Genomic DNA, 26535 nt, shown 5'->3' with positions numbered 1-26535 from the left:
ATCAAAGTATGTGTGTGTTTGTATGTATGTGTGCGTGTGTGTGTCTGTGTTGTGTTTAGAAAGCCAGGGGCCCGGCCCTGCCCCACTTGCGCCCCTACATGTGCTTCTGTTTAAATCCCCCACAATTCCCGGTGTTGGGGGGGCTGTGGGGTGTCGGGGGGCTGAGGGCCTGACACTTCTAATATTAAAACCAAACTTGGCTTCCATCTTTCTCTCTCCTCTCCCTCCAGACACACACCAATGTTATTTTGCCAGGAGAGTTAAAATAATAAACGTGTGTAACTCCTGCAGGCCGTAATGGAATGCTCTTTTTTTCCTCTCTATGGAAAAGAAGAGAAAGAGACGACAGACGGCGGTAACTGTGTCCCTGTGCGCACGTGTGTGTGTGTGTGTGTGTCAGACTGAGTCAGATACTGTTTTGCAACGTCAGGTTTCTTGAAAGTATATTCAACATTCAATAGTTTAGTCCTGCCCAGGTTGCTATGAGATCGTCTGGACAGGACTCAGTGTTACGTACTCATATACAGTATATCACCCTCCCACACCATGTCCACACTCAGGGTTTAGATTGGATGTTTTTCGGCTATTTAAAAAATAGCGAATGAAGCCGATGTACAGAGCTGTAGATCAGCAAAAGAAAAAGTGTATATATTTTTTTATGAATATATATATTTTTACGAATAAAAACAACAGGGTTCGTGTGGTTGACATAATTTTTTTATTAAACTGATATTGATATAAATATTAAACATCAGTCTACATTTCCTAAGCAGGGTTAAAACATATCCCCTTCAGCGATTAAACTGAATGACTAGAGGGGGGGTATCAAAAACCAAGATATGGATTCCCTCCCAGCAAACTGAACCCTGTCCACACTTATACAATAATACTCTAAGGAAATAACAGGATCTAGTCAGACACAAAGACTGTTGACAGACCTACAGTAGCATGTGCCTACACTACATGATCGCTACACAAGTGCAGAACCTGACTAAGGCCCTTGGCACAAAGCTGACCTCAGTGCATGACTTTTGGTCCCTGATGTGTAGAGTGTAATAGAAGTGCTATTTCTCCTTGGAAGGAGGAGAGTAGCAGGATGTTGGCGGCCGTACGCAGCAGTCTGACTGAAAACACAAAGGCAGAGGTGAGGTTGTTTGACAGAGGAGCTGACTCAATACTTGGCTTGGTTGGCTGGGAAAAAAAGAAAGGAAAGAACAAAAGTCAGAATTTACAGAAATTCCCCCGTGAAATGTTATTTTTGAGTTCGAGTTGTATCTGGTAATTGAGGACATATTTTCCTTCTGCAACAATTTTCTCCTCATTGCTGCATTGTGATTGATCTGCTGCTGTTGATCTGCCGTTTACTACCACAGAGTCTGAACAGAGAAATTCTTCTGTTTTAAAAAATCTTTTAAAAAGTGTATTTTTAAAAAAGATTCTCCTCACGTGTTTCATTTCTAAGGTATTTCTGATTAACTGGAGACAGTTGACAAGCAAACCCTGGACATCATGATTATATACCTACCATAGAAGACCAGGGAGACCCCTCCAACCACTGCAGTTGTGTTTACACTAAACTTAGTGTATTAACATACTTTGACATACAGATCTATAAAATAACATAGAAAATAAAATTGTATTCATTAGAATAGGCTCCAGATTATAGCTTTAATCACTATCAAAAAAGGAAAAAAAGCTCCTGTTTCAGGGCAGTGGGCCGCTGGGACCGGACGTTTCAGGAAGTGTTTCCTGGGGTTCCGTGGTGGTGATGAGAAGCACATGGCTCAGGAGCTCAGTGGCTCCACATGGAGAGGTAACAAGCGGACCGAGAGATGGGGCCCACGCGGGCCCTCCATGCTAATAAACACAACCATAAACACAGCAGTAAACTACTGCTTTTATGTCCCACTCATCCAAAACCAAACCAGATACTTCTGTAGTTCTCCACGTTCCTATGTTATAGTTTTGTTTGTTTTTCTTGAAGATTGTTCTTGTAAGCTCGAGTTTTTCAAGTTTAAAGCTTTAACATTTTAAGATATACCCACTGTGGTCAGATTAAGTGTTTTTATTATTTGAACAGCTTTTCAGTAATTAAGGAAAACCCATCTCAGCATTAAATACTTTCATTGGATTATTTGACGTTGGGTGTGGTATTGCATAAGTCTTAAGGTTGCGAAATGTATTCATCACTTAAACTGTGTGTGTGTGTGGGCGTGCAGCTGTGCACACAGTAAAACTTTTAAGCTTTAATGTATTCATTTATAACTGTACAAATGTAACCGAATGGACCCTTATGGGTTCATTTCAATACATTTGTATAACAGTGTGGATTTATATATGCTTCCACCTATGCAGTTGACAGTCTGCATAGGTGCACGCATACATACAGAAGCCTTTGAAGCTGTCCACATGTGCCTGTCTGCATCTCTGTCTGTGATAGTCCAATAGCTGCTAGACTACTAGACTATCACACAGACAGTATGGACAATATAAAGAGACATTCTGCTGAGTGTGTCTTAACATTGTCCATATTCCTTGACTTTGATGTCTTTGTCCAACCCCCACATCCTCCTCCCTGTATCTGCCACCGTCCTATCAGTGCAGGACAGTGGAGGGAGGTCACCAACCATCACAGGGGTTTGGTGGTGGGGGGCAGGGGTCACAGTGGGGTCAGGAGAGGTCACATGGTAATGTTTCAATCACTCTCCCCCCCATGCAGTGTCACACAGTGTTCAGAGATGGGTTCCATCAGTTGCTCTGTGTCCTGAAGTCTGTCTGGATTATCTGCAGAATGTGGGTCTACACATGTACTGCTATTCTGCTGTCATGCTCCACCCCCAAGAGGAATTGTTTGGAATATGCTAGAGATCTAGGGTCTGTATTTATTAGAAATGTAAGTGGTGTATTGCTGTACTAATGTTGCTATCCCGAAGATGCCTTTTTTTCTCTACTTGAAGCACTTCTAGATCGCTCCTGCTCCGCTCCTGCTCCAGAATTGTTGGAGTTGTAGCATCATAATAACTTTAACATCATTTATACTTTATCACACGGCCCTATTCAACAAGTGGTTGGTTCAACACTTCTTTCATTTAAAAATACATAATTTTTGTTCAGCAAAACGTTTAAAGCGACAAAGTATAAATGAGCCTTCTTGTTTGAAAGACAATGTACCATTCATTTGCAATCATTTCTGGTGTCGCCAAATGATTTCCTGCTCTTTGTTTTGTCCGGTCCCTCAAGTCATCGTCAAGTTGATATATTGTGACGTTACCCGGGAACAGTACATCCACTCTGACAGACTTGATACATCTCACAGCCCTTGTTCTCTTCTTAAAACAAGAGGGAGAAAATGGAAGCATTTAGTCCCATGCAAACAAGATGCTTTGATACGCCATATTCAGGGACCCCCAAAACAGCAGCTGTAGCTTGTAATCTGATTGGTTCCTCTCGTGTTGTGTTATTTTGTGGTTGATGCCATGATTATGTTGTATAGAACCCATCACACGTTGCGTGAGAGAGACATCTTGGGTTCTTTTGTGAGGCATGGCCTACACACACACACACACACACACACACACACACACACACACACACACACACACACACACACACACACACACACACACACACACACACACACACACTATGAGTCCTGAATTGAAACTAGGCCAGTCTGTCTTTGGAATGACAATTACCAACCACCAACGAAACCCCCAGCCTCTTGTTCTGAGGGCTGAGGATGGAGGGGTGGAGGAGGCTGGTGGAGATGAGGGGAGTGTGAATGGAGTGAAGGCGATTGGGCGCTGCCAAGACGCGCTGGACGTACAGTAGCTTCCGATGCTCGTTAGCGCAGTCAAGCGCACGGGCCAGGCGTTCGGGGTGGGGGGGTATTTGTGTGTGTGTGTATGAGAGAGTATGTGTGCATTTTGTTGGGAGGGAGGGGGAAGTGTTTGTGTCTGTCTGTCTGTGTGTCTGTCTGTGTTTATTACATGGGTAATGTATGTGTTTGTCGGGTGTGTGTGTGTGTGTGTGTGTGTTTGTTTGTGTGTGTGTCTGGGCGGGATGTTTAGTGAGGCAGTGTATATCTTTAACAAATTTTGGGGTTCGCTTTTGACAGAGCACGGCTCAACTAAGATGAAGAATAACATCCAACAGGCTGGAATCCACCCCACCCACTCCTCTGATCTCTGCCGAATTATCCCTCCTCCTCTTTCCTCACCCTCCTCCTCCTTCTCTCACTCTCTCTCTCTCTCTGTCTCGCTGTCTCTCTTTTTGTCTCTCTCTCTCTCTTGGCAGCCTGTTAGTGGTCGGTGTGAGGTTGTCAGGCCAGCTCAGATTAACATCATTGTCCTGAGGTATTTACATCCGGCCAAACCATATTAAACAGAGATTAGGGGAGGGTACTTTTTTTCTGCACGTTACCCCCCCCCAAAAAGGTGTAAAAGGAGAAAGAGAGGGAGAGAGGGAGAGTCTGTTCCAAGAGGAGCGTGGGGTTTGGGATTTACAATGGTCATTAAGCTGAGAAATAGGAGAGGAAGAGAAATGCACTCTTGTGTGTGTGTGTGTGTGTGTGTGTGTGTGTGTGTGTGTGTGTGTGTGAGTGTGTGTGTGTGTGTGAAGGTCATGTGACGCTGGTTCTGTGGGGCTGGGGTGGTGTGGAGGGTGGGCAGTGCATGCCAAACGGTCGGGGTTGGCAGCGAGCGGAGGAAACGGGAGTAAAAGAATGGCCTGGAGGTCGGCGGGACACGCTGTCCTCCCCGTGTTGGACACACTGCTGCCAGGAGGACCAGGAGGTTCACTATGACTGTCTCACTCACTCTGGGGCTCTGGAGGCGTTTCACTTTCACTGTTTGAATGGAAAGGCTTCAAGTCATCCATTCATTCTCCATCCGTTTCTGTTTGTCTCTCTTTCACAGTGTCTCTGTTTCAGTCTGTCTCTTTTTCACTGTCTATGCGTCTCTCTCTCTCTCTCTGTGACTGTGTTTTGGAGAGCGGAGTTTCCATTCATTCTTTCTATTTCTGTCTCTGCATCCATATGTCTTACTGTCTCTGCGTTCATGTCTCTGTAGGTCTCCCCTTTTTGCTATAGAAATAATGTGTGACCCTGTTTTTATTTGTAGCCTTGTGTGTGCCCCCCCCCCCCCCCCACACACACACACATGCACAAACACACTTAACACGCATACCGTACTCGCAGTCAACCTCACGCAAACACTTGTCTGCCAATCAAACAGGAACGATGCAATCGCCCCAAACGTGGAAAGTATTGGGTCTGTCCAAGTTCAAAGACCACAAGTGGAGATTTCTCCGTAGATGGAACAAACAACTAATTACCTGCAGTAAAAAAGGGGTCTATTTGCCGCCCAATTGTTTGCGACCGTTTTATTTGAGGCTACCTCACTGTACAGCTGTTGGAAACATGGCACTGTTGTATTATTAGCTCACTGTAAGGAGGCGGAGGAAGGGGGGGGGGCGGATAGGGGGGTCAGAAAAAAAGAGCTTGATGAAGACAAATGCCTCCCCGCACCATCTGGAAGACATCACTTTGAAACACCGTTTTAGATGGAGATATGGCTTTAAAACGTTATGCGTCACTCCCCTCTTCCACTAGACTCAATAAAAGTACCGTGGCCGTAGAGGTTGGGCGTTCTGACCACTCCGGAGTTTTAATTAAGTTCTGAGAGTCTTAAGAATGTGGTTCTCAATTTTGGGTGTGGGGACCCCCAGGTGTCCTTGAGTGGGTTCTAGGGGGTCCCCAGCTAAATGATTGATGGTTAGGAACCAATTGGGCACTTAAGGTTCTGTAACTCTCCCAGTTAAATTAACACTGAGGATTTGACTGTACTATAGGAACCCAGAGATAAAAAAAGTCCATGGCCTTCTCTAATGCATGTCAAACTGGGGGTCCTTGAAATTAAAACGTTAAGGAAGCACTGCTCGTAAGAGTTCAATAAAAACTCTGTATTTTGCTGTGTAGCCTGCCTGTTTTAACCTGTGTGGAGGTGGCTACATGCAAAACAGGCTGTGATGGCGAACAACAAGGCGTTGTTCTCGATCACTGCAATAAATCAACAGAGAACGTCAAAGCATAAAGGACGCACCACTTGTAAAACTGTTTTTGGAGGTAGATATGTGATAGCATTGAAGACACAAGCAATTTTGGAGGTGTGTGTGTGTGTGTGTGTGTGTGTGTGCGCATGCACATGTGTGCCTTGCTCCCCTCCAGAGCCGACACACGAATGGCTCAACCCACAAGCACACTAGTGCCACTGTTTGCATGCTTACACACACATCTGAAGTTCAAAACCACTCTCCCTACTTGGCATTTTAAAGATAACCATCAGGAATATATTTGGCCATTTAAATCTTGGTCATTTTGAAGTGTGTTCTTCGTGAGTTTGACAAGTTGCTGTGAAATTAGGATTTGAGTTGTTGTTGTTTTTTCCTGATCCAAGTGTCAGGTCTGTGTATCTCTAGTGTTCACAAATACTAAAGGAATTATGTTCAATCCAGTAAACCACAATGTAAACAAAGCCAGTTGTAGTTTCAACAGTTATTCAACAAGTGGGGAAACCGTTATGAATCACTTCTCTAAGCAAAGACACACACACACACACACACACACACACACACACACACACACACACACACACACACACACACACACACACACACACACACACACACACACACACACGAGACTTGATGCCGCCTCAGTGCAACAGAGCGCAAAATAGCAGCCATGTTCCCCCTCCCTTGCTGACCTTACACGACTGTAACCGTGGCGACAGCTAACTCCCTCGTCTGGTTTCACCCCCTCTTCCTGTTCCTATAAGCATCCCACTCAGAGAGGGAGAGAGCCGAGAGAGAGAGAGAGAGAGAGAGAAAAAGAAAGAGAGAGAGAAGTGTGGACAAAAAAGTTGACACTGGGATTGAAGGAGAAAAATAGTGAGCATTAAAAAGACAGTCAGAGAAAGATGGATAGAAATGACAGAGAACCAGAACATAAGAGGGGACATAGATTCAGACAGAAACATGGACACACACACCAACAGTGAGGGAGAGGGAGAGAGGGGCATGGAAAAGCCCTGGCCACATAAAGAGGCCCTTTCATCCCCCGGGGGCTACAGGCTGCCTGCCTGCGGGCCCCTGGAGGAGTTTGTAGAGGATAAATAAACCTCTTCAGACGCACAGAAAAGATGCAGTCTGCCAGCAGCGCTAACGGACAGCACACCACCAGTATCTAAAAGAGAGACATTATGCCATTCTGAAGGGCTAGTTGTTATGATATTGAGCTGAGAGGCTAAGGAGGGCAAGGGCCCCCCCTGATTTATGGAGTGACCGCTGATCCTGCACTGTCGGGGCCCCTGCATGCACGTGTGTGTGTTGTGTGTGTGTGTGTGGGAGTGTATAAGAGTGTACTGTATGTATGTATGTACAGTATGTATGTATGTATACATGTAGTCGCAGGTACAGTACGTATGCAGCACTTGCGTGCAGGCAAATGTATAAAAGTGTTCTGTACCCACGCGCATGTACACAAACATGCGTACACACCACAGTAGCGCACACCCACACACAGTACATATAGCACATTGCTTCCAGCTGGCCGGAGGTTCCGGACAGAGTGTGCCCCCCCCCCCGCCAGCCAGCCTGCACATGCCAGGCCGGACAAGATAACAGCAGGAAGTGTCTAGATGAGGATGCCAGGCTGGATGGATGTCACCAGAATGGAGTGAGAAGAACCATCAGTGTGGAAACTGTGGTGTAATGGCCATGACGAACATTCCTCCACTGACATGAACACAGGCTGACGACACATTCAGAAGACCTCAAGCAACAAACACTGTATCACAAAGTGTGGCGATGAATGCATTGGAATAGCATGTTTCACTCAAGGAATAGGCTGTTACCACACAGGGAAGTGATGCATCGTTCTCTTACAACCTGGTCCATACCAGAAGAACAAAGCTATAGATACGTTATCAGTTGCCCGTGCGGAGCCTTTCCAACCAAATTTATTTTTTATTCAAATCAGGTATTTGATCTTTTTTTTAATATATATTTTTTTCTCTTTCATTTCTTTTTACATCCTAAATCTCCATTTCAAAGTCCTGGGATTCTGTAGCAGAAGAGGATATTTGTCATTGATGATCTGGGTGAAGATCTGGACTCTATTCACTGTGTTCATTTAGTCCGTACACCTCAGAAATGCTGCATTTCCTTTTTACACAAGGAGGAATGTATCTTTGTTGTGTGATGTTTTTTTTTTTGTTACGTTGCGTTTGCCAGCCCCTAGCGTTGTAAACAACCGAACCAGAGAGCACTGCTATACACGCGAGTCCCGCTATCCGTTTTCCCCAGGATCAAAGCAAATGTGTTGCCGCTAAAATGACACAAACACATTGCCCCCGTTCCAAACGGAGGCAATTAATCAACCAGTCACAGTGTCCTCGTGCTCTTTGATCATTTACATTTGCCTTCACTAACCAGAGAACATATTACAGTATTTGTGACGTGAATGCTGAATGTGGGAATTGGTGTGTGTACTGTGCATGTACAGCGTAAATGTACACTATATTTGACGTGCAGCTGTCCCACTACCACGTCACTATGCTGTCAAGTCACTACATTAGTTTTCAATATGTCTCTGCATTGTCCCATGCCACTCATTGTAGGTGAGGTCCTGCATGTTGTCAGTACAGTGTGTCAGTATTTAGTGAAACTCTAATATGTCTCTGCAACGATGCAACAGAGGCCAATTCCTGTAACTTGCCACTGATATTGAAGCAGAAATGTAGATGGCTCAAGTCCAGACTCAATGCTACTGTTCATTCAAGGTAGCCAATAGTGGGAGGGGGCAGAATAAGGAGCGTGTTGGAGTCCATAAAGCTGAGCTGAGCTACGAGCCCCCGGAGATTACTATATCTCCCCCATAAACTCCAATGTCCCATGTTTAAGACCTTAAGATATTCTAAGACCTATTTTCTCCCTTCCCTATTCACAAGGGCCCAAAGATACACACTATGGTAAGAGGCAGTAACTCACACGAGGGAGGGGGGGCCTGTGCTTGAATTTACGCCCCTCTCCGTCTCTCCTGAGCGGTTTTCCTGTCCTGAATGGAACCATTTATATGAAAAAAGAAACAGGGCAGTAAATATCACTGTCAAATGGGGGGGGGGGGTAGCCGCGCCGAGAGACGTACAACCATCTTTAGCTCTTTATTGACTTTGTCTGCATTTTCTTAACATGCTTAATGAGACAGGGAGGAATTGACGCACACCTCATCTATTCTTTTAAGTCTGGGGTGTTGCGCTGGGATGAAAGGGGCTGAGGCATGTAATTTTTCATTCGGCTGCTCTCAATGGCTGCAGCGATGCAGCATGGCTTGTTTCTTACATGCATACAGATGTAACCATTGTACAAGTCTGATTTCTTCTACTTTTTTGCATGCTCGCTGATTTATTGCAACACTTTTGGTCCATCCCCAAGGGGAACGGGTTGGAACAGTGTAGTTTTGCTACTCTTTCAGCTGTCAGAAGTTAAAGGGTTTTGGTGAATGTACAGTATTGTTTCTAGAATAGACTGATTTTGGTTGTTGAATTCAGTCAAAGGGTACAATCAAATACTGTTTTACCCTGACTGTTAATTTAATATCAAACTGTATAATATGGCCATATAATGCTTTGCAGTGGTCAGTATTGTATGTGCATCAATTCTCGCTGTGTTGACCCTAAATCATACAGCATACAGTGCGGTGTGCATTATATTAGTAATAGGAAGATTTGCTAACAGCCAACTTTAAATGGATCGCTGACAGTGCAAAGAGCTACTCTATGGGTATCTGTCTGCGAATGCAATGATTGCGTGAATGCATCTACTACGTTGGGGCCCACATACTTTAAATGTTGGTCCACAGGAGCAGCCTGCCTGCCTCACATCCAAATGCAAGCCATATCTATAATTCATAGGCTGTATTATGCATTCCCCGTGAAGATTGTCTCGACTGCGGGAGTCTGGCTGCGTGTGAGCTTTTTTGGTTTTTCCTCAACCTTTCCTCTCAGCTCCAATTTCCTGATCTCAGCGAGAGGCTGTCTGCGGTGGTGTAGCGTGGAGAGAGAGAAGTGTTGAGGATGGATGTTCGTCTGTGAGCTGCTGTAACTGGCCTTCTGCTGGGTCAACGCTGGGCGGCTTCTCCGCCATAAATCACACTTTGAACACGGCCTATTCAGGGCAGGCTCTCCTAAGGGGGGTGTGTGTGTGTGTGTGTGTGTGTGTGTGTGTGTGTGTGTGTGTGTGTGTGTGTGTGTGTGTGTGTGTGTGTGTGTGTGTGTGTGTGTGTGTGTGTGAAATATTGAACTGCTGCCTGAGCAATTCATTTGAATTCTCACAGGATTGTGTGTGTCTCACCATAATCTCCTTCATGGTGATGTATAATTGAAGTCTGGAAGAGACCTCAGATGGAGAGAGGAAGGAAGTCTCTCTCTCTCTCGCACTCTCTCTGCCACACCTCTTTCTATCTCTCTCCATCCTCCATGGTCCAGTGTGGGCAAGCATCCTCATCCAGGCAGCCAGTAAACATGTTGATGTTTCCCTGACTCTAACTAAGCTGGCACACTCCTCCTGGAGTAAATGAGTTGCTTTTTGACAGAGGAGAGGAGAGGAAGAGAGGGATGGAGAGGAGTCGGGGGGGGGGGGGGGGTGACTTCTGTGTTCTTCTTGATGGAATTGATGGAAACCATATTTATTTCAATGCCTTTCCAGTGGATGACTGAACCATATTTCTTTATAAATTGATTACATATTAATTGTTATTATTCATTATTTGATATAGTAAGTTGAACACCCAAATCATCACAAAAACCACCAATTCTGATCTTCCATCTTGTATATCCTCTCTCTCATTCCATAGACTCTGTGTCCAGCGAAGCAGCCTTCCTGGAGGACTATGTCCTGGGCGTGGGAGACACCCTGGAAATGTCATGTGACCGGGGGGACCCTGGCCAGTCCATCCTCTGGTTCAAAGATGGTGCCGGGCTGGTGCCTAACAACCGAACGCGCCTGCGCCAGAGGGTGCTGCGCATCATCAACGTGTCATATGAGGACTCTGGTGTCTATTCCTGCCGACTTACCCATGGCAACACATTGCTAAGCAACTACACCATCAAAGTGACAGGTAAGACATGAGACGCTTTAGTTGCTTATCATTCATTAATTCCTCATAGCTTTTTTATGTTTAACCCAAGGTTTTAGATTTAAAGGTATAAGTTGTACCGTTAAATGTATTGCCTGCATGCCCTGTTGCTTCAGTCTAAGTTTTCAACTTGTTCCTTTGCAGCCTTGTCCTTAGCTTAACCCCTCCATTTGTTCTCTTTTTCTCTTTTATCTTCTCTCTCTCAACTGAGAGATGACACATGAGAGAAACAGAATATTGATTCTCTTTCACTATTTCCATCAGGTTAGAAATAAGCGAATTGAACTCATTCCTGTTTTCCAGCTGTCTGTGTCCTTCTGTCTGTGTCCTTCTGTCTGTCTCTCTCTCTCTCTGCCTGTCTTTTCTTCTCTCACTGTGTCTGTCTCACTCTCCCTGTCATGTTCTCTTTCTCTCTCTCTCTCTCTCTCTCTCTCTCTCTCTCGCTCTCTTTCTCTTTCTCTTTCTCTCTCTCTCTCTCTCTCTCTGATGGTTTCCACTCAGTGTATCTCTTCGTGTCCAATTCCCTCTATCAACACACCCTCCACCATTTATATCGCTCTTTCAGTCTTTTTCACGGCTCTCCTCTTCATTTAAATACATGCTGGCTCTGTTCATCTCTCCCTCTTCACGCTGTGCATCTCAGAGTGACAATGGCTGTAGAGTGATGACTGTTGGAGAGAACAGAGATAAGAAGGAATTGGTAGCAAAAATGGCCCATAAAGGTTACAAAATTCCTCTGTTTGTATTACTGTGGTAAAGAAACAAAATAATTATAATCACTCCAAAGATGATTTAAGCAGAGCTTTTGTTTTATAAAATGGCATCATCATTTTTTAAGTAGAGTTTGTTTTATTACACTTTAAAGTATTAAAAAAAGACAAAGCCCCCTGCCTTACAGACAGACAGACAGACAGTTAATTAGTCAGTTAATCAGTCGGTCATGAATCAGAGTAGTTCCTGCCACTAAGCAGAAACAGCCATGCCTCGACACGGGGTGCTCCTTCCATTCCGACATCTCACCACTCCGACTAGTGGCTTCCGCGTGCGGTTCAGGTTAGGGTTAGGGTTAGGTATAGGGTTCGTCAACGTCGGAAAGGCGACATGTCGGAAAGGAGGAATGCACCCCCTCGACACAGTGTCATTCGTCCAGACTCCATTACAGTTTACATGAAAACAGAGATGGGAAAGGCCTTTTTTATGTTTCTACTGCTGCTCTGTTTGACTTCACTGCGGTCCAGGTTCTACTGGCCTTGTGTTGTTGTTTTGCCAGAGAGGAAAAGGCTTCACAGGTCTGCTCCCTAGTCTCTCCACCAACATTTCAACTGCTGCTGCTAACTGCCTGCCAAGTAGACACACACACACACACACACACACACACACACACACACACACACACACACACACACACACACACACACACACACACACACACACACACACACACACACACACACACACACAATCTGTGCTCCACTCTTGCCGGCATGGACTTCCACCACCTATCACTCCACCAGTAGAGTTCACACACAAACCATGCATATGCTATGTGAATTCATTATCGTACGGAGACTAAATCATATCTTAAACGTGTGTCTGATGCAAACAGATCTGTTGTAGGAATGTTGGAGGAGGTGGTTTGGGGTGTGTGGGGGGGGGGGTCAGAGTCATAGAGCAATGTGAGCAGTAGCTTAAAAGTCGTCCCCCAACCCTGACCACCCCCACCGCCCCCTTCCCGTAAAGCTCCTGGTCACCAGCTGAGAGCGTTATTGACAACTAATTAGAAAGCAATTAGCCTCAAAACGCTTCATCATTGAAAACAGATGGGGTGGCAAGAAATGAGAGAGTTTGCTCTCTCTCACACATGCACCCCCCTCCCCCCCACCCCACGAGAGCACACACACACACACACACACACACACACACACACACACACACACACGTGTGTGTCTGGCTGTGTGCCTGGGAGTAAATGGTCTTTTCCAGGCATGTTCTGATCTCCTACTGGACCCAGCATATTGGACAGAGACACCGGGAGCATAATCATGCACACACACACACACACACACACACACACACACACACACACACACACACACACACACACACACACACACCCCACCTGCTGCGCTATAATAAATGTCTGTTTAATCAGTGCTTAAATCCTGTGTGTGTTCTCTGAAAGATGATGCCCATACAAGTCATGGAATCTTGTATTGCGTCTTTGGTCTGTCAAGAGGGGGAGGTGGTCACAGATCAAAATTTTGGAGGATTTTCCATGAATGGGGTGACCAATATCTCAAATGTGATCCACCCATGTAACACAGTAACATAGGAGAAGCCGCACAGTAAGCAGGAGAACAGAAATACAGTATCTTATCCCTGCCATCAGATACTGTATATTTCACTTTCCTTGAGAAGATAAATGGGGCTTGTCTGTAAAAGGCGGAATAATGCTTTATACTTTTGCGAAAATATCCGATCTACAAGCTCACAACGCGGCGCGATGCAACGCTATTTTTGGCACGCAACGAAGTATAAATCAGGCTTAACTTGTTGAGATAGCTCCTTCTACAGTGTGTGGTTGCAATATCCTGTTCTGTTCTCACCTCTTCCACCCAGTTCCACACACAGGACCTCAGCTCTGTCTTAAATACACACGCGGCGTATTATGTTTTTCCTCAAATATTTGAGTAAGGTGTCAGATATTTAGCAGCCGTATCAGATTTAACACCTGGATGGAGTCCAGGCATCAGAGGAGAAGCCAACCCGTATTGTACGCATTAGGAGCGAAGGACTTTGTAATGTAGGAGGGTAAAGGAAGATATGTGCTGCATGGGATTAATGGGTTGAACGTCCGTCTTCTTTTGACAAGTACGAAGTTAAACTCCACATGTTGACGAGACATTTATGCGTGTATATTTGTTTTTTAAATTTAGGGAACTTTCTCCTCCCTTTTGTCTTAAATCATTGTTTAGATGAGGTGAATAATTACAATACTTGATGGCCTATATTTGGAATAAAATAAAAAAAGATCTTGCTACTTGAAATATATAACACAGTAATAAAAGAAAACACACACACATGAACTTTACCACTACAAAGAACACAGAACATGATTGATTTTCAGGCCAGTTGTTATTATGAAAACTATTTTAAATGGTTCATTATGGAACTCTTCAAATCTAACATGTGTATTGCGCTGGTAGAAGCTCATCCATGAACGCATCCATAGCAGTACTTGTACAGATTATGCAAAGATATTAACAATCGAGTATGCAGAATAATCCAGCGTAAAAATGGACCCTCACAATTAAATGAACTCAACAACAGTCCTAATACAGTTGGAGTGCAACATCCAATTATAGCATGCATCAAACGTTCTAGACAAGAGTTGAAGCAACACCAGTGCTACTTGAGGTGTTAAGTGATAGAGACACAACTAAAGGTGCTAGGCTCCAGTTTAAAGGAATAGCTTTAACTTAACACCAGTACTGTTGGAGTGTGGCATCAATTGATGCAAACAATCATAAAAAAAAATTTAAAAAATCCTTGTCAGGAGTTTGAGGCTTAGTGAGTGAACATCTGGAGCTCATTAAGTCCACCAGTGGAAGTGAACCAGAGACTCTTGAGGTCAGATTGAAAATAATTACCAAGGCCTCCGTGTAAAAATGTGTGAGTGTGAATCCAAACAGAAAAGATTAATAATTAAGAAGACACCCTGATCCAAGTGGAAGCAACTGTGGATTTGTGTATGCATGTGTTTGAGTGGGCATGTTTGTTTATGTGTGTGTGGGTGTTGTATACTGTATTTGTGCATGCATTAAAGCAAATGTGTCATGCTAACAGTTGCTGAATGTTTATACACTACAGGTGTGTGGGTGGTTGGTTGGATGGATGTGTGTGCATCTGTATATGCACATTGATCCAGAACTGCGGCACCAGTCGTTAGCAATATCGCGTGTGTGTGTGTGTGTGTGTGTGTGTGTGTGTGTGTGTGTGTGTGTGTGTGTGTGTGTGTGTGTGCGCAGTATGTTCAGATAAGTGGGTGGGTACTGGGTACATGCAAATACACACAGTCATCCAAGCATACCAAACAAATAACTACCATGGTGGTTCCTGTGCGTGCGTGCATGCATGCATGTATTTGTGTGTCTGTGTGTGTGGGTTTGGAAGTGCGTATGGCTTTAGTTTACTCATGTGTATAGTGTGTGTGTCCACATATGCCTGCAGTCACACAAGCGTGTCGCACCCATAGCAGTGCTAATAGCCCACTCATTTGTAATGTCTGTGGAAATGTTTGGTTAGCAATCTGACAGAGCCGCTACGCTACACAGAACTGTGGACTCATTCATGACTTATTCAATGGCCACAGTCAATTTTAAAATGTGTGTGTGTGTGTGGTGTGCATTTGCATGTTTTGTGTGTGTGTGTGTGTGTGTGTGTGTGTGTGTGTGTGTGTGTCCAAGTGCATACATACACAGTGAAATCCTCAGTGTACATTTGTCAACTCTGAGTTAAATTAACAATCAGGATTTTACAGTGTACTACTTGTTGGTGTTACACACACCATTTCATCTCCCAACAGGCAGCGGGCGTGTGCAGAATTCCTGTCGATGTTTTCTCTCTCTCTCTCTCTCTCTCTCTCGTTCTTGCATAAAAATCTGTGGTTTGATAAAGTCTCTGAAGCTGTATTTGAGCTGTTATCAGATGGGTTACAGAGTTCAAGTAGTCGGGTGAATTAACATGTTTTTAAAACATGTTTTCCAGAGTTCGATGGAAAATATTTCATTGACAAATTAAACCCATATTTCGATGCTTTACAAAATAATAAATTATCATCTTGTTATCGTGTTGGCAAACAAGGATTTAAGGATAGCGGGTAACTGGGGCTTCCAGTGACACAATCACGTTTTTTTTTACAGCTATCCAATTTGTATTTAAAAAAATGATATATAAGTAATGATAATAATATATAGTGATGGAGTTCATGTAATGTAATATTTGTTAAGTTATCCAAAATAAATGTATAGTGTCTTTGCTCTTCTGTCTTTCCAGATTCTTTGTCCTCTGGAGATGATGAAGACTATGACGAAGATCCAGAAGATGCAGGTAATGGAAATGGTGTGTTTTTCCATTTCATAGTTTTTTTTCTATCATTCACCCTGTGTCTGTGAGTGTGTGACATTCCTTGGCTCCAGAGCCCATGGAACAGTGATTCTCAACCTTTTTAATTTCAAGGATCCCCAGTTGGCTATGCATTAGGCCACAGACCCCCATTTCAGTCTACACTGTGAAATCCTCAGTGTTGGTGTAAATGTACACTGTGCGAGTGTACATTTATACTCTCATATATACAACATACTGATAATATATGGGACATATCTGCAAAAATGAATATCCCTTTGGGATAAATAAAAGTTGTCTATATCCCCTCGGATACCGATAAGGGTCCATTTGGTTCCTAACTGTCTATAATTTAACTCCTATAGGACCCCTGGGGGTCCCTGGACCACACAGTGAGAACCAGTGCTATAGAATACAGGGCATACATCCTGTCAAACACATCGGTCACAGGACAGAATCGAACCCACAATGTTGGGATTATGTTGCAATACATGCATCATGCCGGTGCATGCTGGTACACAGGGTCAGCCCCTAGGCTCTTTTTCCACCTTTTTCTCCTCTCCTACTGCGACAAAAACAAAAAAAAAACACTCATCTCCAGAGCACAAGGAAAGAATAAAATAAATCACAGAGTGGCACAGATAAAATACACTGTAGTTGTGAAGGTGAGGTTACACCCCGGTGCTGCCGGCACTGACGTGAGGTTTTTTGGCATTCCGAGTCATGCAGAGTTCAGGAGCAGGTGAACAAAGAGGAGAGAGAGAGAGACAGACAGACAGAGAGAATACTGCTGCTGCTGAGGCTCAACACCTTACAAACCCTGATCTGTCAACTAAAGTCACTGGAGAGAAAGACAACTCGGAGAAGAGTGTAGACAGAGAGAAGGGGAAGGGGAGAGATTGAGACAAAAGGACATGTATACAGAGAGCGAGACACTGGAGAGGAAAAGGAGAAAACGACAGGGGGTGAGAGGCAAGAGTGCTCTCCTATGCAGATGCACTCTGCTTTGCCTTTTGTTGTCAGACTTCATTGAGGTAGAAGAGAAACAGACACAGTGATAGACGGAAAGAGTTGGAGATAGAAAGATGGGTAACCTACGCTGTAAAATTCCGGAATGTTGGTTTAACTGTGCAAAAATGGATCCATCATGCATTGATGACTGTTGATGAGCTGTTGGTTTCAATGTTGTAGTAAAGACAACAATAGATAGTCTGATGGCACAACTACACTCTTGGGCACAGAGCAAGCCTTAACTCTTGTTCTTTATCGTCTACTTCCGTCAGTGTTCACTCCTAAATCAAGCACAAAAAAATCCCAGATATCTTTTCTCCCTAAACCCTCGGACCTCTTGGTCATACATGATTATTCTTTGGTCACAGGAATATTCGTTCCACCTATTTCCTGGCAGTTCTGGCTTTGTCTGTTGTCCGTCCTTGCTCCTTGGTTGCTTGTACAGTCTGCGAGCTTGGAATTTAAGCTCCACTGTAGCACTCATTGTTAAGTCGCTCGGGCGACCGTCAACTTAGTACCTTACAAACATGAACACGTCTCAATGTGTGTCTTTATTTCGAGTGAAAGCACAAGGGTGTATTCTATGTGCAGGGGTGGAGCGGCAACCAACTTAAAGAGGATTTCTTTTTTTTTTACCCCGAAAGAGAAACTCAGAATGCCGGTAAATAGCCACAGCCAGCTCGAGTTAATCTCTGGATGTAAGTCTACCTCATGACATGATGAGCAGGCTCCTATTTCCTGGCCAAAAGGAGAGGGATTAGGCCAGAAACGTTAAACCCCGTATCGGAGCTTAATGTGGGCTAAGCCAGCACTAATTAGCCAGCTGAACGGGGGAGAATGGCCCATGTGATGAGACACTGCTGGATGAGTAGATGGCTCGGTCACTTGTAGGGGAAACCCTTCGCAGGGAGATGGAAATAATGGAGAACGTTAACGGAGACATTGAGAGAGAGAGAGAGAGAGAGGGGAAATGAGGTTTGACGTGACTTAGTCAGAGAGGGGGGTTGGCAGAGAGAATAGACAGGGAGAATTGAATTTTAAGAATGATGAAATCAGGTGCAGAGAGAGAGCGAGATAAGTAGGTAAACGGAGACAAAAAGATGAGAGAGAGAGAGGGAGAGGGGGTAAAAGATGAAATACTACTAGAACGACAGACAGAAATAGTTACTGATTGACAGTGAGACACAGCAGTGGTTGACAAAAAAAAGTACCAATCAGGTGGACGGAAGTGGAGAAGACATGTAGAGAGTGAAAAAACACAGGTGAGAAAGAAAACAAAATTTGATGAGTACAGTGGAGTTGCACAGGGCTGTCACTGCAGAGAGCAGGTTTAATGATGCTCATAGTAGGAGTTGTCCTGTCTCAGGGGACACGGACAGACAAGAAAACTGAGGAAGAGAGACTGGAGCCCAATTAATACATTATGGCACTACAGACAAAAATAACTGATCAGTGCTGTGCGACGAAGCATACATTGGCATACATTTGCCAGATAGTCACTCAGGTGGACTGACAGACAGACATTCAGACCAACACACTATGAGGTGGCCAGATGGACAGACAGGCAGTTATACGCACACTGTCAGACAGACAGGCTGAGTGCTGCTGCCATGATCTCATGCTTCTGCAAAACACCAGTCGTCCATCAGCTGTCTTTCCCAGGCCCCTCTGGGAAATTACATGGGGGACACAAGTCTGGCCCTTCCTAAGATGATGTGAAACACGGATGTTGTTAGGCTGACATGGGACCACCAGTGTCTGTTTTTTTAATTCTGATTTCTGTCTTTGTTTCTTCAATTCTTTTTTTTTAATATACTTTAAAGATACCATCATTGGTTTCAACAAAATTGTACAATTTCTAATTTCACTGAAAGCTCAAGAAAACAACAGCGGATTCAGACAACTTTTATTTATCCCAAAGGGCTATACATTTTTTGCAGATATATCCCATGTCATCACATCAGTAGGTTGTTGTTTTTTCATCTGATCTACAAAACCAAGCTTCAGTAACCATGTAACCACTTGTTAAGACGGAAACTTATTGCAGCCTGCAGGCATACACACTCAGCTAAGCTTGTATCAAGTGAAAAGGAGGCATCTGGAATGTTAACAGAGGCTAATCTGTGCTTGTGCTGTGCTCCTGAGCTATGCAGGGCCCTGTTTACCCTGGCAGGGGAAGAGAGGGCTGGACACTGGGCTAAGCTACAGATGGAGCCACTGTAAAAGTCCCATACTTTGTAGACATGCTCCTCCACTCAGTTTAGTGGCTATCTACAAACTAAGGCGCTAACTCAGGGAGAACTAATTGCATTTCAGACCAATTAGCCTTAATTTCTAGAACTTCTCAAATGTTTTTCTTTGAATCATTTTCTTTTATGAATAGTCATGGTATAAGTCTCACTTCTTGCTGCATGCCCGATGAACTGCTGCTATACTTTGACCTTCACCACTTTTTTGGAAAATCAAAACAAACAAGAAAACGTTTGGCCATTTTTGGAAAACGCCATTACTTGGTCAGTATTCCACTCAGGAGTTACAAAGAAAGTTTTGTTACAAAGTAGATTGAGGAGAGATTGATTGCTTTTACAGTATTTATTGTTTATAATTTGCACAAACCTTAAACACTTCTGCATACTTCTCCATCAATGCTTTTAATACTTTGTCTTTATTGAAAGCTAACAATGATAACCCATTCAAACTTTTACTGTTGGAACGGTCAAGTTTTATTCTCTCTTTTCAGCTGAAATCTGAACATTTTAGTTGGTTAAGAGAGACAGCTTCTGCAGAGTTGTGCTTTAAAATATATCCGTTTATTCCTACATTATGCTGCTTCCATTCACGCTAAACACCCATTAAACCTCCTCCTGTGCTTGCATTTGGGTCCCCGGTGCGAAAGCCCTCCAGGGGCAACCAACCTTCAAAACCTGTAGTGTAATCTCTGGAGAAATCTGCCTGCCTGCTTGCAGGCGTCAGCAAGGGCAAATTACACAATTACCTTCTCCCCACCCTCCCAGACACACACACATTCATGTCTGCAGCGCTCCACGCTATGGTGTTGCAGAACAGCGAGTCTTGTGCCAGTTAATTGCTGCAGCAGTTTAAGTTTGTCTGATATAAACTCAACAGTCATGCTTCTATAACTGGCAACACACACTGTTAGATATCCAAATCAGTGCCTATGGGTGTACATACTATACATACTGTACATACAGTACATACATGCATGCCTACATATATACATACATACATACATACATACATACATACATACATACATACATACATACATACATACATACATACATACATAACATTTACACAACAAAATCCTGTGTGTTAAATTAACACCGGTTTGGTCTTCATGCTGTAGTGCCTTTTTGGTGTCTGTGTATATGTACGTATGTGTTCAGCATACCTATGAGAGTGTTTGTATGGCCTGAAAGTTTCTGTCTTGTGAACGATCCATAATTTCTTGACCGACCTCTCCAAGTCGGTCTGCCCGCCGGGACACAAAATCCCTGCGGCACTCACACTCCCGATGGTCGCTCGCTCTGGTTTGTTATCGGACATAAACCAAACAAACAAAGCAGCCCGAAATACAGTCGCTTATTTTTAACCTCCCTTGCTGCATTTTGCCTCACCCTTAGATAACTCCTACAGTTGGAACAGGATAAGCTACAGTGTAGCGTGCATAGCTCAGAGAACACACATAACTATCGTGCACTAGTATCTGCTGATGGCATTCCATCTTCTACTATGATGACTGTTAGTGAGTCTATCCCGGGAGGGGAGGGTTATCTACAGTTCCTGCTCCCCATGGGGGGTATCTGCACTGATCCTCCACCCCGCGGTAACCCCCTTCCACCCCTCTATGCCCTTCTTCCACTGAGGAAATACCATCCAACCATTTAGCTCAAGAGTTGACTACTGTGTGTGTGTGGCCAGAGAGGTTTACTGTAAAGACATGGTCATCCAGATAGTGCTGAATGCTTGTTAATGAGCACCTGATCTACACTCAGGACATTAACTTTAAACCTGGCGATCCCACTTTGGCCATGTCATTATAGGTGAAAATGTTCACAATGTTTCACAATAAAAGAAAAAAGTGAAAATAGCAGATCTACAAGCTGTGTCGGGAGCTGGTAGATGGGCTATTTCCGCTGATTTCACGTTACACAGTCAAAAGACAAAGTATAAAATAGGGCATAAGTGGATAAATTATAGTACTAAAATACTGGACAGCTGCATAAACCAGGTATTTTATTTATTGGAAAGAAACGTGGTGAAATAAGTAAAGTTGCATGTAAGTTCTGAACACAAAATGAAGTAATAAAAACATGCCCTTATTTCTCACTATTTATATAACATTTATATCTTGTAGTGTGTTTATTTAGCCTTCGCTTAAATTGTAACGTCAAAGTGAAATGCAATACGGAGCCAGTGAAACCACCACAGTCTCTTTCCAATGTCTATATCATATAGCGTTAATACACTGCTGCTCTGTGGAGCGAATGGCTCCCACATAGTTCTGTTTCCCTGAAGGAGGAATGTCTATTTTGGGTTCTTCTCAAAACCATCGTAATGGCAATCCAGTCATCACCAGTAGGAAGGCCTTTTAAAACCCCAGCTGAGGAGGAGGGAGAGAAGGTGGAAGAGAGGAATGGAGACCACACATAGGGAGAGACTGTGTTGAATGTCTGCTGCGTGCGTGCGTATGTGTGTGTGTGTATGTATTTTGTGCCAAGAAAACAATGTGCTCAGACTCCTCAGAGGTTTGTCTCGTGCTGTGTGCCATGTCGCTCCGAATATACAGAGATAGAGAGGGAAGAAGAGGGAGAGAGAGAGGGTGGATGAGGGTAAAGAGAGACAGAACATAGAGAGTGGAGGAATAAAAGAAGAGTAGAAATATCTACCCGTTATTACCCTTTTAAGGTGTCAGCACTTTGTTTGTGCGTGTGTGCGCCTAGAGCTTGTTTGTCTTTGCAAACTGGGGAGACGCTGATTCAAGCTTGGAACAGAGTTATTCTTCAGCTGTTCCATTAGAACACACACACACACACACACACACACACACACACACACACACACACACACACACACACACACACACACACACACACACACACACACACACACACACACACACACACACACACACACAGCTAAAGAGAGACCACATAAATGTACACTGAGTGAGCATAGACATTGACACATGAGAGAGCACACACACACACACACACACACACACACACACACACACACACACACACACACACACACACACACACACACACACAGGGTGTGCAACCACAAACAAACAAACTCAGGGGAGTTCAAAGGAGTGAAGTAACATTTTGTTTGCTTGCTTTTTAGAAGATGAGTCTATGTGTTTCACAGAGAGTGTTATGTTCTCTCTCTCGCTCTCTGTGGGTCTGGTTATAATTACACTATGTGAGGCTGATGGCGACAGCCAGAGAAATGTGTGTCAGAGTGTGAATCTGTTCACGTCAGCCATCATCCCAACCACAACCCTAACCCTAACCCCAACCTATTCTGACACACGCCTCTCTCTGGTGGTTCTGCTGAGGTGTAGTAGCAATGGTACACACATAGGAAAAAGAAGGATTCATAAATGGAAAAATGAAAAAAGGGAGACCAAAAGAGAGAGAGAGAAGGGGGGGGGGGGGCAGTTAGCCAAATCTAACCAGTATTACCAGTAGTAGGTTATTGTGGGCCAGCAATTTACGGAATTTGCCAATCAGGATGGAATATGAAAAATCAAACGGATCCGTCTTGATCACATGATTATAGAGATCATGTGTACCGATTTGTGTGAAATGTTGATCAAATCTGAAGGAGTAATATATATATATATATATATATATATATATATTTTTTTAACATAGTCGGCCTCGTGGTGGCACTATAAAAGGCAGATGTGAAAAATTTGGGCCAGAGGTTTTGCTCTGTCATCCAGGGAGCGTGCGTGCGATCGAGCAAACGGTGCCGGAGATTAGCTGTTGACGGACGGACGGACAGTGTGCAAAACATAGTCTCGGCCATGCCTTTCGGCCTGGTGGAGACAACAATCTAATTGTAGTTACAATAATCTAGTATTACCAGCTTCAATCATCTCTAACCAGTATTACCAGTAGTAATTACAAACCAGTACACATACAGGCATGTGTGCACACTTGCTGTACACACATACCATACCATATATTCTATTGATTTATCTTTCTTCACACACAGCTTAAACAATCACAGTGACTCATTTGAAATTCAGACCAGTCTAGTGAGTCTAGTGATTTATAACGTCGATTAAAACAAATGCTGAGAACTCTTTCTGAATACAATAACCCTGGTCGCTCTCATTCTCTCTCTCTCTCACACACACACACACACACACTCACACACACACACACACACACACACACACACACACACACACACACACACACACACACACACACACACACACACACACACACACACACACACACACACACACACACACACATTGAGATGGTAATTAGCTCCTCTCCGTCTGTATTTAGAAAGTAAGAGAGACATCTGATGACCGGTCAGCCACCTCCCCCTGCCTTTGTCCTTGGACACACACACACACACACACACACACACACACACACACACACACACACACACACACACACACACACACACACACACACATCGTCTTTCTCTCTCTCACAAACACATACCCGTAAAGAGTGAGAGAGCAAGCTATGCCTCGCTGCTCTCACCCTCCACACCCACACAGCCAGAACAATGGTCCGTCTCTGCCCTGCACCACCGCTATACAGGACCAATAGTCTCCCTCATTGTGACCTGGCTCCTTCTCAATACAGCTCAATAAATCTGCCCTGACACCCTCCAAACTTTGGGGATTGCAGACACTAATGGACTCTTGTATTGTTATTATTGGGGCTGAAAATGATGGCCATTGTTTGCTCCTTAAAAACTCCTTCAGGCAACAGTTTTAGGTCGTTTCAGTGTCTGTCAAACAGTGTTTACACAGTTTTAGTGTCTTGGACGCTTCTCTCAGGGAGGTAGGGTTGCCTGGCGGTTGTGGAGGCTGCTGTATCCCTGTTGAGGTGTCGTTGCGTAAAAGGCCAATTCATGCTTTAATGTTTGACCCTTTTTGACAAGTATTTTAATTATTTTCAGTTGAAAATACGTCATTCCACACTTGTTGAAAGGGTAAAGTATGAATTAGCCTTCAGACAATGAACCCCCTACCTGCTCTGTCACCGCAAGTCGCTCTGGATATGAGCATGAGCTAAAGTGCTTATTCATGTCCTGTGTATCTCAATGAGTAGCACATGGTGATGACGCAGGCCACCCATGCTACAAATGTATACACTCACAGTACTGCTCTTTGGATAAAAGCATTCACCAAACACCATATGCTTCAAATGTAAATGGAATCCTATTGCGCTTTTGGTATGAGATGTGATGTCACAGACTCTGATGTGATGTCCAGTTTTTCCAGGTGTTCTCTCTTGCACTGAACTTATAAATGTTGTAGACATTTATGTACACATGGACAATATTACAATATTCCAACGCGACTGACATGGTTCCCCTACGTCTGTCTGTCGCCAACAGAAGCTCCATACTGGACCCGTCCTGACAGGATGGACAAGAAGCTGCTGGCCATACCAGCCGCCAACACAGTGAAATTCCGCTGTGCCGCGGCCGGAAACCCCACACCCACAATCCACTGGTTAAAGAATGGCAAGGAGTTTAAAGGAGAGCAGAGGATGGGAGGCATCAAGGTAAGCCTTTTTTTCATCTGCTATTATTTCATGTCAGCTTTCTCTGGTTTATTGGACAGCAAAGTGGACAGACAGGAAGGAGAAGGTCTTTGGATCAGTTCACCCAGTTCTGCTGGGAAAATGAACAAAGCTTTTCAGCACACAATGGGACATACTGCTGTGCCCCTGGCCACCGTGGCAAAGCACCGCCACTCACAGATGTACAGTCTCACCATGTGTTGCAGCACAATGCGTTGTGAGTTAGTAGATCTGCTATTTTCGGTGCACGACACCGCGCGCAACAAAGTAGGAATCGAGTGAGTTAAAGACAGCGCCCAGAGATTGTTGTAACTGTATGATGACAAAACTGTACAAAATAATGTTTGTACAGCAAATGTTCCTGGGATGAAATTGAAAATGATGTCTAGTGTTGTAACACTCTACAGCTTGAATTAGTCCCTGCCACTTACGCCCAGGAGGTTTAAGGTGCTGCTGTGTTGTATACTGACAGATGACATGTGTGGCAGGGAGGGGAGCTGACTGAAGCTCAGTGCAGCAAACAGCTGTTGTAACCAGTTGGGTCGTCAGATTCACTCCAAACACTGGACTTTTATTTGGAATGATGTCACTTATTTAACAGTGGTTGGTTTACTTTTGTGTCCCTTGATCAGAAGCATTACCAATCTCAGAACTGCAATAGCGCGGAAACTCAAACAGCGGTGAACTGTGTTTTGCTTTAAAACAAACTTAAACCATGCTAGTATGAAAGTTACTTATATCAATAGCGGTTTACTTTTGTGTGCCTTCACTGGCCATGTAGCATTAAATGTCTAATTCCAGCACTGCAAAAAATAAGAGAAATTCAAACAGTTGCAAACTGTGCCATGCTTTGAAATAGGCTTGTATAACACTCTTCAGTTTACTTTAGTATGCATTCTTTGGCCCTGACTATAGCACAGCCAGCCCAAATATCTGTAGTGCAGTATGTGTATTTCAATTACATAGAAATTCAAGCAATCGCAAACTGGGTTTTGCTTTGAAAACTTAACCCAAGCTAGTAGGCACTGATTTAGCTCGATTCAGTTTACTTTAACATCGCTCTCACTTGCCCTGATCCGTTTTAAATCAGTCATCCCAGTATTGCAATAAAAGCACAGAAATTCAAACAAATGCAAACTCATGTTTTGCTTTGAAATAGATTTAAAACTTACTTTGGCATAGACCTGGTGGCATTTTGACGAGCGGTGCTGTTATCCTGTGTAATGTAGTATTACAAGAACATAGAAATTCAAACAGCTGTAAACTGCGCGCTGAGCTTCAGCTCAAAACAAACATAAATCAAGACAGTAGTTAGGCAACTAGTGGGGCTTTTTCTGCTCTTGCAAGACTGGGCTTTTAACTGGGGCTATTTGTAATGGAGGGTTACAA

General features: G+C 43.9%; 1 protein-coding gene across 5 annotated transcripts in view; it reads left to right on the top strand.

The window, feature by feature from the left end:
* The window catches only part of fgfr3 (fibroblast growth factor receptor 3), a 73702-nt gene that overhangs the window by 14477 nt on the left and 32690 nt on the right, over positions 1-26535 (top strand). For 3 of the 5 annotated variants that reach the window (XM_084043998.1, XM_084043996.1, XM_084043997.1), the window contains exons 3-5: positions 10913-11176; positions 16250-16315; positions 24959-25128. In XM_084043998.1, coding sequence (XP_083900124.1) covers positions 10913-11176; positions 16250-16315; positions 24959-25128 — 500 coding nt within the window. The remainder of the gene's footprint in view (positions 1-10912; positions 11177-16249; positions 16316-24958; positions 25129-26535) is intronic. The other 2 variants (XM_084043999.1, XM_084044000.1) reach the window with 1 other exon arrangement.

The sequence above is a fragment of the Gymnoscopelus microlampas genome (genome assembly GCF_963454915.1).
Source record: "Gymnoscopelus microlampas genome assembly, chromosome: 20".
In the NCBI taxonomy this organism is placed as follows: Eukaryota; Metazoa; Chordata; class Actinopteri; order Myctophiformes; family Myctophidae; genus Gymnoscopelus; species Gymnoscopelus microlampas.
Note: the sequence above shows the minus strand (reverse complement) of the source record. Positions and strands in the feature narration are given on the sequence as shown.